The following is a 13,734-nucleotide window of genomic DNA, read 5'->3' as shown; positions in this document are numbered from 1 at the left end:
CGATTCAGGGTAAGTACCTTGCTCGAGGGTGTCACAGGAGGAGCTGGGATTCACACTCGAGTCGTCCGGTATAAGGCGGCACATCCAAACACGACTCCACCCGCTGCCCCCAGTCACTTCAGAACGCGGTGACGTCCACCCTCCCGCACAGCTGCCGAAGGGCTCGGGTTTGCGCCTCTCGAAGGGGGGGGCATTTCGAAGTGCAAGGGCTGGCATGGACACTGACAGTGGAGATCTTGTACTAGTGGACACCCTGGTGGGAGAGCCACATGTACGGGAGTCAAGCATCTGATTCATCACCGCACATAACACAGTGCTCTTGCTGCTGAAAGGTTGCTGGTTTACATCCCGCAAGTGTATAAACTGCTTCGGATAAACGCGTGGGCTGAAAAATGACAATTATTTTAACAACCACTCTCTTCCGAGGACTTAGATCTCGGTCTTGATGAACCGAACATCTTTCTTACTGCAGGATTGTACGGTATGTTTAGTTATTGAGGGCGCAGAATCGCCATCGGTTTGGACCAGATCTCTTGCATATGGGCCAGGTGAGAGGCTCCTGTCGTACTTAGTCTGGGCTTGTGGACTCGTTTGAATTTTATTATCTGGCAATAAAACAAATCATTCAGTCTTGAACAGTGCGCACGTTGACAGATGAGCCCATACCCACGTTTTGGTACTTGCCAGTTTAGAATAACAGAATGACAGCACTCGTATTTTCATAGATATGAGACCTAAAATAACCCTGAGCCAGGCAGGAAACAGCGAATAACACCTGGCAGACAGTAGCGGCACGACAGGAAGTTGCTGTCAAGACCAAATTGTCTACACATCCGCACATCTTACAGCAAGACGCTGCCTTTGGCGTTTCGGGCAATCCGCTCCAAATGTCCCTTTTGCAGTTCCGCAAACACCGTTCTGGCCCATCAGTTCAACAGCCACTAGCAAACCTAGTCTGGTGAGAGACCTGTGGAACATCCATCCCTGCATCATCTTGTTGACGATGAAAGCAGCTTTTGCTGTGAACTTTGGCCAGTTTGAGAAGAAAGATCACTTTGAGGTTAGGAACTGATTGCGTACGTAGCTGATGAAACCACCTGGACAAGTGCCATCAGCTTTCCATAGGAGACCGCAAAGTCATCCCCTGATTTACTCAGAAAAAGTACCTCCTCGCTGACGCTCGGCTACACAGTGGTGTCTTTATCACAGATCACAAACAAACCCACCATTGATTTCTTTCCATTACAAAGTGCACACTGAACTGGTGAGTAGCGTGTATTACCATGGTCAAAGAAAATGAATGTGGTCATGCAGAATAACTAAGGAAATAGGACTTTAACTGCACTTGCAAATAATACTGCCTCATAAAGTTGTAGACTGTATAGGAAAGATACACACACACACACACACACACACTTTCAGAACCGCTTGTCCCATACGGGGTCACGGGGAACCGGAGCCTACCCGGCAACACAGGGCGTAAGGCCGGAGGGGGAAGGGGACACACCCAGGACGGGACGCCAGTCCGTCGCAAGGTACCCCAAGCAGGACTCGAACCCCAGACCCACCAGAGAGCAGGACTGCGGTCCAACCCACTGCGCCAACGCACCCCCCGGGAAAGATACTATACAGTATATATATGTCAGCTTAAGAGTATGGCTTTGACTGTGGGTAACATGGTAAAAGAATACATGTACAGCTAATGGTACCTGTGTGAGGCACACTATATTTTCAGAGTCCCTGCAAGGATAACAGAATCTGTATAGAGCTCAATGTACATGTGTTGGGCTCTCAGAGTCAGCTGGGCTTACGGAGTCACTCTACAGCTAACAGAGTCGATCTAGAGCTACAGCTAGCAGAGTGCATGTATAGCTGACAAAGTCAATCAAAGGCAAAACAGTTAATGTTGGGCTGAAGGAGTCAATCTACAGCTAACGGAGTCAGTGTTGAGCTAAAGGAGTCAGTGTTGGGCTAAAGGAGTCAGTGTTGGGCTAAAGGAGTCAGTGTTGGGCTAAAAGAACTAATCTTGAGCTAACAGAATCAATGTTGGGCTGAAGGAGTCAATCTAGAGCTAACGGAGTCAGTGTTGGGTTAAAGGAACTAATCTTGAGCTAACAGGATCAATGTTGGGCTAAAGGAGTCAATCTACAGCTAACGGAGTCAGCAGATGGAATAAGTTCAGGGCTTTCAAGAAGACCCACTCTTACCAGTTTTGCACAGCGCTTGCCGTGAAGCCGCTGCAGTTTCCTGACAAGCGAAAGCTGCAAGTCTGTCGGCGCACAGCGTCGCACCTTTCCGAGAACGCCACGGTAGGCCGAGGCACGGCAGCGGGGAGATCCCACCGGGACAATCCCGGCCTGCGACTGCTGGGCACTCTTGACGTTGCTTAGCTGTGACACAAGCAGCAGGAACCCCAGCGGTTAACAACCTGGAACCCCGATCTGCGCACGATCGTTCGTTCCAGGTTCAACCCGTTTTTTCAGTTCTCTTTTTCTGTTTCACCTGTAACAAAGTTTTAAACTGAGTAGGCTAAAGACTACTGAGAGGCACTACTTTTTCAGTACATTTCACTTGCGTTTGGGGGGTACGGTGGTGCGGCAGGTTTGGCCGGGTCCCGCTCTCGGGTGGGTCGGGGGTTCAAGTCCCACTTGGGGTGCCTTGCGGTGGACTGGCGCCCCCCCCCCCAGGTGTCCCCCCCCACGCCCTCTGTTACTGAGTTGGCCTCCGGTTCACCACAACCACCGCTTGGGACAAGCGATTTCAGACTCTGTGTGTGTGTATTTATTGCATAGTACTGCACATTAAATGCATGTGCAGTTCTGCCCATGAGCTTTTCTGGGCGGCTGATGTGACAAAGAAGCTGTTTGACTGCAGAGGGTTTTTTCACGAGATATTCGATTTACACGTGCTTGTCAGTGCAGATCCATGTCCAACGCAACTGTGATGATGCTTTTGGAGAAATGGCTCCAATAGTCGCACCACCGACAGATTCAGCTGCTCTTTTTTTTTCTTTTTTTTTTTTTTACTGCCGTCAAAATATTTCAGCGGCTTTTGTTCAAAAATTGTACCGTTGTCCAGGTTTGATTTTATCAGACATTTGTTTCCATTTTCTTTCTTTGGCGTCAAGCCCAGTTACTGTGAAAAGCACACGCAGGAAGTTGGTATTCTTTTTAAACTAGGGCATGCAGGAGTCATGTGATTTACCAGCACGCAAAAATACCTCGTTGTACCAAACCACAGTGTGAATCAACACACACTCAGCTAAAGTGTGTATTATTTTGGAGGTTCGGCTTAGACACTAAGGAGGAGGGCGACGCGGGAGAACGACGGCGTTCGACAATCAGCTGCGCGTGTCGTCACTTTGCGCTCCCACGATGCACTTGGGCGCCAACCCGCGAGTAGCGACCCGGGTCCGAGTTTGCGATAGCGGTTTCGCTTCTACGAAGACCCCTTTGCACCTGCTAGGCATCCGTTGAGAGTTTCTGATTGTGTCACTGCAGGACTGCGCGGGATCCGCACTCAGACCCATGCGGCGCTTCCTCTGGCTGTTTACGGCTCCTCTGCAGAGGCGGCACGTTGCAGGAGCGAGGCCCCCTATCCGAGCGCTCCCGCGGGACCTGACAATCCTCCAAAGGCTGACGCCTCCATGGCAGATTGTCACCTTTCTACAACACGACCCTGACCTCCTTGTCCCGTTTACGCCGATCGGCTCGGCCCCGACGACTCCCGGGCGGAGAACGAAGAACCAACCGCGACGTGACGCTCACAGGAGACCAAAGCAGAAACAGAGTTTCCCAGGGACTCTTTTTAAGTCCCCAAGAAAATAAAGCACCACCAGCACCAGAAAGTGCTGTCATGTATAGAGTAGTGGCTGCCTTTAGACCCAAAGGTCACAGGTTTGAATCCCATCTCCGGCTGCAGTACCTTGAGCAAGGTACTTACCCTGAATTGCCCCGGCAAAATGACCCAGCTGTACAAATAGGTGAACAACTGTAAGTTGCTTTGGTTGAAAAATGTGATCTGAACGAATCAGCGTAGCTGTATTGTTGAACAATAGGTGGACTGACAATAAAATTGACTTTGAACATGTTTTCTTTTGTTTTTTTTTTGTTCTGCCTACTGTATGTCTCATCTCCATGTCTACCCCTGTACTGAAGACAACGACAAAATGATGTTGTTTTGGCGTCAGTCATGGTGCGCACGCGTGCGATGATTCATCCGCAATGAAATACAGTCATTTGCCGTTGCGTATGTGCTGTTTTGCAAGACGTAAATATAGACTTCTTGTGAAATTGACTTCTTGGGTCCCTTTTTCGTAGTGGCACAGCGTGAGCGCTGCGTGTTTGCTCAACTTGCACCCATCCATACAGTATATAATTTTTAAAATGATCTCGTCATTATTGTGAGCGGGAACGCTAAGAACATGCCACAAAGCATGACTTGTTTTCACACTTTTTCTCTTCTTTTTGGTTATTCATATTACCTATAATATTATGAAGATGTATGTTATGAATTACCTTCTATTATAGGTCAAATTAGTGCCATTTCCCTTTCTTTTCAGTAATACCTTTACCATTAACGAGATTTAAAATAGCCTGACTGGTGATAGAAGTTGCAGTCAACTAGTTGCTATGGTGTTGACTATTTGCCACCTGCCTCAGCCCATAGTCCTGCTTCCTGCCTCAACAGCACCCCAAAAAAAGTTTGATTTTGAGCTTCCTATGGCGCCACGTGACTTCCGCTCACTCCGTGCCCTGCACTCTGCACAGCTTCTCACAGTTCCTTTTCCTGTCGCTCTCTCGCTCGCCCGCTCGCTCCATCTGTCCGTCCGCCTCTCCGTCTGCGCTCGAGGACCGCGACGTTAGAGCGAGAGGAGCGCGAGGTGCAGCGCGCCTGAGGCCGTCGGACCATCGCCCTCCCGACCCATCGGAGAAGCCGCCATTTCCGCCCTGCACCGCCGGGAAGATGCTGCGACGGAAGTCCTCCAACGCTTCGGAGAAGGAGCCGGCGCAGGTCCAGAAGAAGAAGGTGAGCCCCTTGGGGACGTGGGTGAGAGGCGCAGAGCTGGGCTGGGGGGTGTCGCCGGTGACCAGCAGCCCACCCGAGGCCAGATCCGTAGGAGCTGAGAAAGGATCTTGATCTCCTCCGGAGATGCCCTCCGAAGGGATCCTTTGAGGAGATCCTTCAAAGAGCTTGCGGAGCTCACTCGAACCCCGTCCCTCTCCCCCCGCTCACAGCAGATGGCTGAACAGGAAGAGCTTTGCCTCATGCACTGCTGTCCTCTAATTCATGTGACAGCTATTGGGAAGACTCAGGATGTGCCAGAGTAGGTGGTTAAGGACCCCGTGACATTAAGGTGACATTAATCACTTGAGCTGCCGCAGTAAAGGGTTAAGATTGGCTGCTGGGCCCAAGGGTAAACCGTACCGTAGTGCAAACTGTTACGTGGCGCTTGCGACGCAAAGCTGGTAAAAGTTTGCAAGCGGAGGTCCCCCGAAGATCCTTTCGCGTCCGCACTGCAGCGTCACAGGTACGTTTCAGGGTGAAAGAGTACGCCAAGTACCAACAGGTGTACAACTGTGACCTGCTTTAGAGCACAGCTTCTCCCAGGCAGTTAAAAACATGGTAAACGTGTGCCTCGTCATTCCGAAACCCGAATCCCTTTTGAAGGAGAAACCGAGTGACAAGTTAGTCACTCGTTCCATTGTGACGCGAAGCCGCCGGGGCTGGTTCAGACTCGGGTACGAGGTGCGCCTCTCGGCATCTTGCAGACGCGGACACCCCTGGGGGGTCCGAGCGCCAGTCTTCCCCAGGGACGAGCCGGATTGGCGCAGCCACACGAGCGCCACAGTGACGTGGGTGTCCCGCTTACCCGACCGCACCGATACGGTCAGCTCTGACCTGTTTTTAGGCGCCGCTCGCAGTGACACATCTCAGAACCGCCGCGTGGCCCACGCGCTCTCGCTTCCCCGGCGCTCTCGGCTTCTCAGAACGGCATCGTTCCGCATCCGTACGGTCGAGAAACCGACTGCGGGAAGAACGCAGCTTGCGACATAGTGGATGGCGCTGCTGCTGCTGCTGCTGCTTTGAGATCCCAGGGTTGCGGGTTCAAGTCCAGCCTACTACTGTAGCACCCCTGAGCAAAGTGTTTGCCCTAAATTGCTCCAGTAAAAATGACCCACCTGTACTAATAGATGAATAACTATAAGTAGCTTAACACATAAGTCGCTTTGGAGAAAAGTGTCAGCGAAGTGATTTAATGCACTTTCATTTGATTGCGGGGGGCGCCTGAACCGATGCGTTCCAAAAAGAGTGACCTTGACATGCGTTCGGAGACCCGCCTTCCGTTGCTGCAGGTTTCCGGCTGTAACGCCACTTGTATCTGGGCTCAGATGTTCGGTGTGCATCATCCCGTCTGCATCATGAAACATCTCAAATAGTTCTGACTGCGCAAACAAAACGCCTTTTGCACTTTCTTACTCCGCTCACATGCACCCCCCGACTTTATGGCCGCGACACCCCCCCACGGCGCTTCCTGCTCAGCGTCGAGCTGTTAACGATGTCACACCTTGCCAGAAAACGGGTCTGATTTGCATAAAGCGAAAAAGGAAAAGAGCTCTGAGACGAGCACGTAGCTGGCCTAAGCTCCGCCCCCATTCTGCGGTTAGGCCTTCAGGAGGAAGGGAGGGGAGAGATAAAGGACGAGACCACGGCTGTCAATAGAGAAAACGGCGTTGCTTCATTTCCGCTGAAGAAACCCAAGGCCGATACCTAAGAATCGTTTGGACGGCACCGATAAGATGCGACGCATGGCTCAGCGGCGATAAACGCAAGCAGAGGGCGTACGAATCAGTCCCACGCTAATAATTTTCCACGATCGCTGTTGTTCTCGCTATTAAGTCTCCCTGGCATCGCGGTAAGGTGACACAAAGTCAGCGGGAATTAAAATACACGCCCTGCCTCCACCTTCGCTTCGCTCTGACAGCCGCCCTCCTTTTCCGAATCGACGCACTGCATTCTGGGAAGGAAACCGTCATCCTGCTTGCCGTTTCACTCGTTCGTTGCTGACTTAACAGATCCTCGCTCACGCTGTTGCCGTTACTTCTTTATTAGCTTTACTCCGAGTTGGCGAACAGCATGAGGACTGTTAGAGAGCACATGGCAGCAACCACATCTCACCTTTATTTAAACGACACTTCTCTCCAAAGTCACTTACAAAGTTAACACACACACACACTTTCTGAACCGTTTGTCCCATACGGGGTCATGGGGAACCAGAGCCTACCCGGCAACACAGGGCGTAGGGCCGGAGGGGGAGGGGACACACCCAGGACAGGATGCCAGTCCGTTGCAAGGCACCCCAAGCAGGGCTCGAACCCCAGACCCACCGGAGAGCAGGACCCGGTCCAACCCACTGCACCCCCCCACTTACAAAGTTAAGCTTCTTACAATTGTTCACCTATTCATACAGCTGGGTAACTTTATTGGGGCAACTGAGGGTCAGGAACTTGCTCAAAGGCACTAGAGCTGGAGCTGGGATTCGAACCTGCGACCTTTGGGTCCAACGACAGCAGGTGTGACCACTGTGCTACCAGCCATTAGACATGAACACATACGAGCGGCAGGATGAAACGAAAACCCGAAGCGTCACAATTAAAGTGAACTGTGAAGGAAGGAGAGCAGAAAGAGACAGACTTAGATTTCACTGTAAGGCGAAGGTCGCAGCAGCGGCACCTCCGCACCCCTAACCGCAGCGCTCCCTCCTGGCTGCCGGCTGTCGTTCGCTCTGACCTTCGCACCCGTGACCGAGCCTCTGTGTCCCTACAGCTCTCGCTGCAGAGATCGAGCAGCTTCAAGGACTTCATGAAGCCCAAGCCCACCTCTCCCGTGGTGGCCGACAAGGAGTTCACTTTGGGCGAGACGGTGAGTGTCGAACCCTAACCCTTCCATCCCCCGCACGGGGTCCGACAAAGGCTCGCACGGTGTCGCAGAGACGCGTCTGTCCACGGAGTTGCTGCGAGGTGGCATCGGAAGGACTGTGGTTTACCGTGGTAGATTCTGAGATACGCAGCAGGACGGGGCAGGGTTACCGCTGTACTGTACACACACACACACACACACACACACACACACACACACACACACACACACACACACACACACACACGGCCTTTCATTCTTCTCGCCATTTACTGGCTGCACCAGTAAAACGGACGCCGTTGACATTGTCTTCGAGTTCCACTGCCTGCGTGCAGGAGGAAGTCCTGCTGGACGCCGCTTCTCCAAATAGACGCTAAAAAAGAAGTCCTGCTGCTCGTCTCTCCACGGAAACCTGCGGAACGCCAGCTCTGTCACTTCCCCCGGTCGCGTGTGTCGGGTGACACACGCGCACACACACACATACGCACACACGTTTAATACCTGACACTCGATTGACTGTCGTGACTTTGTCCTCTGGGGTTTCGCCCTGGATGGTGGATGATGCTGGTGTGAGGGGGGCTCCTCCTTCTTCTGCAGCCCCCTCCATACACACACACACACACACACACACACACACACACACACACATCCACTGAACCAGTGCTTAATTATAGGCTAAATATCGTAGTCTTAATCCAGGCCGAGACCCCTTGGACCGCTCTAAATTAATAAAGGTACACGTACAATATACGCAATTCATATTCATATTATTTTTATTGTACATACAGTTACATACAGATCATGAAGAAGGAAAAAAATGTTCTTCATAAATTTTATAAAAGTTATTCATGTTTTTAAAGTTTTCATTTCATAAATTCAGTTATTTTCCATGTAATCGCTCATGAGGACACGTATGCGAACACTAAAACTAATCTTATTTTGTTACACTAACGTTTGTTAATAGAATAAATAGATATAAATTATTCACTGCGCAGTGACAGTTTTATGGAAATTGTCACCTGTATGACAATCAAAGAGGATTCCTCATATCATGTTTGCTTATAGGACAGCGGATCTTCAGCTTTTTAATGAAACTGTTATTAATAAGTGAGAATTTTTGTGAATTATTTGAGAAAATTATCATTTATTTTCTGTGTTAGTGGCAAAATAGGGCAGCCCTGGGCTGTCTGTGTTCATGTAGTTATAAAACAGGCCCTGCTTTTTATGATCATCTGTGTGTCATAAAAGGGACACAAGCCAACGTGTGTGTGTGTGTGTGTGTGTGTGTGTGTGTGTGTGTGTGTGTGTGTGTGTGTGTGTGTCATCAACGGTCTGCTAAGGTGTGAATGTGTATGTATGTGTGTGTCGGTGTTTCAGTGGGTGTGCTGTGGTTTGTGAGGCAGTGATGAGAAAGCGGTACTGTTGTCGCTCCGGCTGCAGCGCAAAGGCTCGGCGGGGGGCGGGGGGGGTTGTGGGGGTTTGGGGGTGGGGGTGCTACTCGACGCAACAGTTCTAGGAGCCATGCGAGGCTGCAGACCAAACTCCAGAGTCCAGGTTTGAGCCCTTCGCTGGAACAGCTGCGTGGATCCTTGCGTGTGTGCGTGTGTGCGTGTGTGCGTGTGTGCGTGTGTGTGCGTGTGTGCGTGTGTGCGTGTGTGTGTGTGTGTGTGTGTGTGTGTGTGTGTGCGTGCGCGCTCCCTAACACACGCACACACACCATAGCTACATGTTCCTTCTTCCCCTCAGGCTGAGCCGCATGCAGTCACTTCCAGTCAGCGCGTCACACTCAGCAGTTTGCCGGGCTCCTCACCCCCCCGACACCCCCCACACCCCCCAACACCCCCCCATGGCAGAAGCCGTATTAACAGCATTAATAACAGCGGTTATGTCATCACACTGCATGGCCTCGAGTCGGAGCTCCACCACCTCCGACAGCAGAAAACCAGTCAACCTGCGACAATTTCCCCCCCCCCCAACACATGTGGCCCCCATGATCCTCTCTGAGACTCCTGGATGACACGCCTCAGACTCGCTGTAGTCTCGTCCGAGGGCTTCAGCTGGATGAAACATGAGGGTCTTCCCTAGCTGAGCTCCCGGGCAGCCAGGAGAGCGACCTTACATCTCCTCGATACTCCCTGGCGAAAAGAGAAAAGGATGACTTTGGTATTTACCGCGTGATCCCCCTACGCTCACCGCGCATCTCGACACCTTCTTTCAGCTCGTGGAGGATGAGGCCCTGGAGGATTCTGGGAAAGGCAGCAGTAAGCTGGGGAAAAGGTGGCGAGCTGTGATCACGCGTACCATGACCCGCAGGACCTCCAAGATGGTTCAGAAGACCCTGGCGGAGGAGGGGGTAATAATAATAATAATAATAATAATAATAACAATAATGAAAAACTCAGGCAGACAAGTGTGCACTGTAATGATGGAAGTAAAAAAGTTTTCGGATATATTCCTAGGGTTCCGAGAAGCGGACAGACATGAATGGCTCAGGTGGAGAATGATGTAGTAGGAATGGAGTAAAATCTTCACAGCATGATAAGCTCTAGGTTATTAACAATCAAATAATAAATGAATTTCTAAAGCTAAGCTGCGGAACAGGGGATCCAGGAGAAATCGGGGCCTTTTTTTCATTCTAATTAGACTGAGATTACAGGTGAGAGATTTTAACAGATTTGCGTCCTTGATCGAAAGACACTTCCGAGCATCTCGCACTGAGTGGGAGATGAGTTATGTAAAGAGGAGCTTGCATTAGAAAGCTGGTTTCATGGTGGGAGGGAAAATAAGGAGCGCAGCGCCCCCTGTTGGTAGGACACACTCACAGCCCTTCAGCGGTGTATCCCATGTATGCAAACGTACTTTGGCACATAGGACGCGCTCACTCAGGGGCCTATGTGTGTTGCAGCTGGAGAGCGGGGAGGACAGCCCCGTGTCCCCCGCGTCCAACGACTGGACGCCCGACCTGTGCTCCGGCCAGCGCACCTCCATGTGCTCCAGCGAATCGGAGGACGCCTCGCACCCGCCACTGTCCCGCCAGTTCTCTGGCTGTAAGTGCACAGGGTTGAGTGTTTGCGCAAAATCCGCCGAAGAAAAACGCAGCACGTTAACGCGGGGCTTCCTGCAAGATATTGACTTGCAATGGTTTATGGGAAGTGTAGTTTTTTGTGGTCAGGTGACCGAGCTCAAAGTGCCACAGATGGACAGATGAAAAGTAAAGGAATGAACAGGCTCAAGTGTCAACAGAGCACTGTGAAAGGTGTGGGCTGGAGAGGGCCTCACTCCTCACTGTGTGTGTGTGTGTGTGTTCACCGCCCTGCAGGTGGGGACAGGCAGAGCTTGGACAGTGGCTACAGCCAGCGGGACAGCATGCGTTTGGAGGACAGCCCCGCCCCTTACAACGGGCCTTTCTGCGGCCGCGCCCTCGTTCACACAGACTTCACTCCCAGCCCATACGACATCGAGTCCCTCAAGCTGCAGGTGAGAGCGCCTCCGTGCTGCGAACCCGCTGCGGCGCCCGGTGCCAGGGGGGGTCCCCCTCATAAATGCTCTTCCTGCTCGTGCAGAAGGGCGACATCATCGACATCATCGAGAAGCCCCCCGTGGGCACCTGGACGGGGAAGCTCAACAACAAGGTGGGCTCCTTCAAATTCATCTACGTGACCCTTCTGCCGGATGAAGCCACGCCCCCTCTGAAGAGGCGGGGCCACGGCAAACGCCACAGGTCCAAACCGAAGACCCTGACAGAGGTGCTGGAGAGGATCAGCCTGACCGTAAGCACAAAGATCCCCCCCAACGTACTTTGAATAGCGCTCCAGCTGACATTAACGCCTTGTGTTACGAACTGTGGAGCTCCTCACCTCATTGTTCTTCCATATGGAGGAATCACTCATGAGTGTCATTGGTGTAACAGTGTGCTGTGTCTATCTGCCCCCCCAGGAGCTGAGCCCCCTCCTCTGCATGCATGGCTTTGACAACCTGGACAATTTCCGGGGTCTGAAGGAGTCCCACCTGAATGAGCTCAACATCATGGAGCCAGATCACCGTTCGAAGCTGCTGTCCACCGCGGAGCTTCTACAAGACTGTACGCTACACACATCTGCGGTCACGCATGTGGTCGAGTGCACGGTCAAACACTTGTTTTAATAGTTTTCCTTTAGTGTGAAGCGGGTCACTTTTTGGAAAGGGGAAAAAAGCCTTCCTTAAACATGATGTAGATCCTTGGGGTTACAGGTTAGGGTTAGGACTGGGGGTAAGATCCTGGTGGGGGTTAGGGTCATGGTTTGGGTTAGGGGTGTGGTTGAGATTAGGGTTATGATCATGGTTAGGGTTAGGATTAGGCATGTGGTTAGGATTACTTTTAGGATCATGGATTGGGATTACGGGTGTGGTTGGGATTAAGGTGAGGGTCATGGTTGGGTTAGGGGTGTGGTTAAGATTAAGGATCATGGTTAGGGTTAGGGCTAAGGTTGAGATTAGGGTCAAGTACGGTCTTAACCCTTTATGAGGATCAGTTCTTCCTACAGGTGCAGTCTAACATTTTCCACTGGAATGTGACCGCGAACACTTATGTGTCACATGGTTTGAACGGAGACGTTCCATGAACACTTGGATCTCCATTTTCAGTGTGATGAAATCTGTGCGCCTCACACATGAAGGCTAAATCACGGTCATGTTGTCACTGGTTGCCGTGGCGTCTCAGTGCTGGTGCTGATGTGCTGTTTCTCCGCCTGCAGCTGATGGGGAGACTGATGAGGGAGAGGAGGATGGCAACGAGAAGACGCCGGCCACCCGGGACTCGGGCTGCTTCGAGAGCACGGAGAACCTGGAGAACGGACGCGAGGAAGCCGAGCCAGAGGCACAGACTGAACCGCAGACCAAACAGGAACCAGAAGCAGAACTGCAGCAGGACCTGGAACCTGAGCTTGATGCTGTTCTGGACCAGCTGCAGGACCTAACAGTGGAAGACACATCCTAGGAGAAGCAAGGTGGGGCCCCAAGCTTTTTTCTTCACCACTTCGCAGAGGGACCACAGGCGAGACGAAGGAGACAAGAATGGCAGAAGCACCAGCCCGTCCACTGTGCGAGCAGCATGGTCCTTTCGGACGTCTCCACGTTCAAGCCTCGCATTCTGACTTTGAAATTCTCACATCTCTTTTACCTTCCCACTGGTGTCGGTTTCAAGGCGGTGACAGGACCTTCCTTCCTACCAGGAAAATGCCGGACTGGATGAGACATTTAAGGTGGTTTAACCCAGGGTTGATCCAGCTGCCACTAGAGAGATTCCATACTGACCTGTGGGCTGGATCTGGTCTGTTCTGAGCTTTTTATGAGCATTTTATCCAACAATTATTTTTAAGTATGGACAGCTTGCATCTGTGTTCACTCGGAGTCTCATAAATATTACTGACGTTCAAATTTGCATGTCACTCAGGGTGGTTCTTGTAACAGGTCAAAAGAGCTGCACACAAAACATGCTCTTGTGCATTGCTGGAGCTCACTCTTGTACAGCTTTGTCTTTATGAAACTTCTTTCCAGAGCTGAAGACTTGTATATTTAAAACTAATCACGCATAATATCGTCGCATTTTTAGTTAGTTTGTACATACACATATTCGTTCCGTTCTTATTTGTGGCTTCACGTTGTATGGATTAGCCTTCTATTTTTGTCTTTAAATGTTTATATGAGCAAATAAAAATGTAGTTTTTGCAAGTATTACTTCTGGACTTCTTCCTTTTGAATGTATCTAATAAATTACTGCAATCTCTATTTCGTTTTTCCACCTTTTCTACATTTACAGTTCTACATGACAGTTCA

General features: G+C 51.1%; 1 protein-coding gene across 1 annotated transcript; it reads left to right on the top strand.

Annotated features, from left to right (window-relative positions):
• Positions 1-4,732: 4,732 nt before the first annotated feature.
• On the top strand, positions 4,733-13,585 carry sash3 (SAM and SH3 domain containing 3). Its single transcript, XM_018733268.2, has 8 exons — positions 4,733-5,028; positions 7,828-7,923; positions 10,139-10,273; positions 10,826-10,967; positions 11,240-11,397; positions 11,484-11,690; positions 11,857-12,001; positions 12,654-13,585. Exons 1-8 carry the CDS (start codon positions 4,966-4,968, stop codon positions 12,893-12,895), a joined length of 1,188 nt encoding a protein of 395 aa, XP_018588784.1. The 5' UTR covers positions 4,733-4,965; the 3' UTR covers positions 12,896-13,585.
• Positions 13,586-13,734: the final 149 nt, after the last annotated feature.

The sequence above is a fragment of the Scleropages formosus genome, chromosome 13 (genome assembly GCF_900964775.1).
Source record: "Scleropages formosus chromosome 13, fSclFor1.1, whole genome shotgun sequence".
Lineage (NCBI taxonomy): Eukaryota > Metazoa > Chordata > Actinopteri > Osteoglossiformes > Osteoglossidae > Scleropages > Scleropages formosus.
Note: the sequence above shows the minus strand (reverse complement) of the source record. Positions and strands in the feature narration are given on the sequence as shown.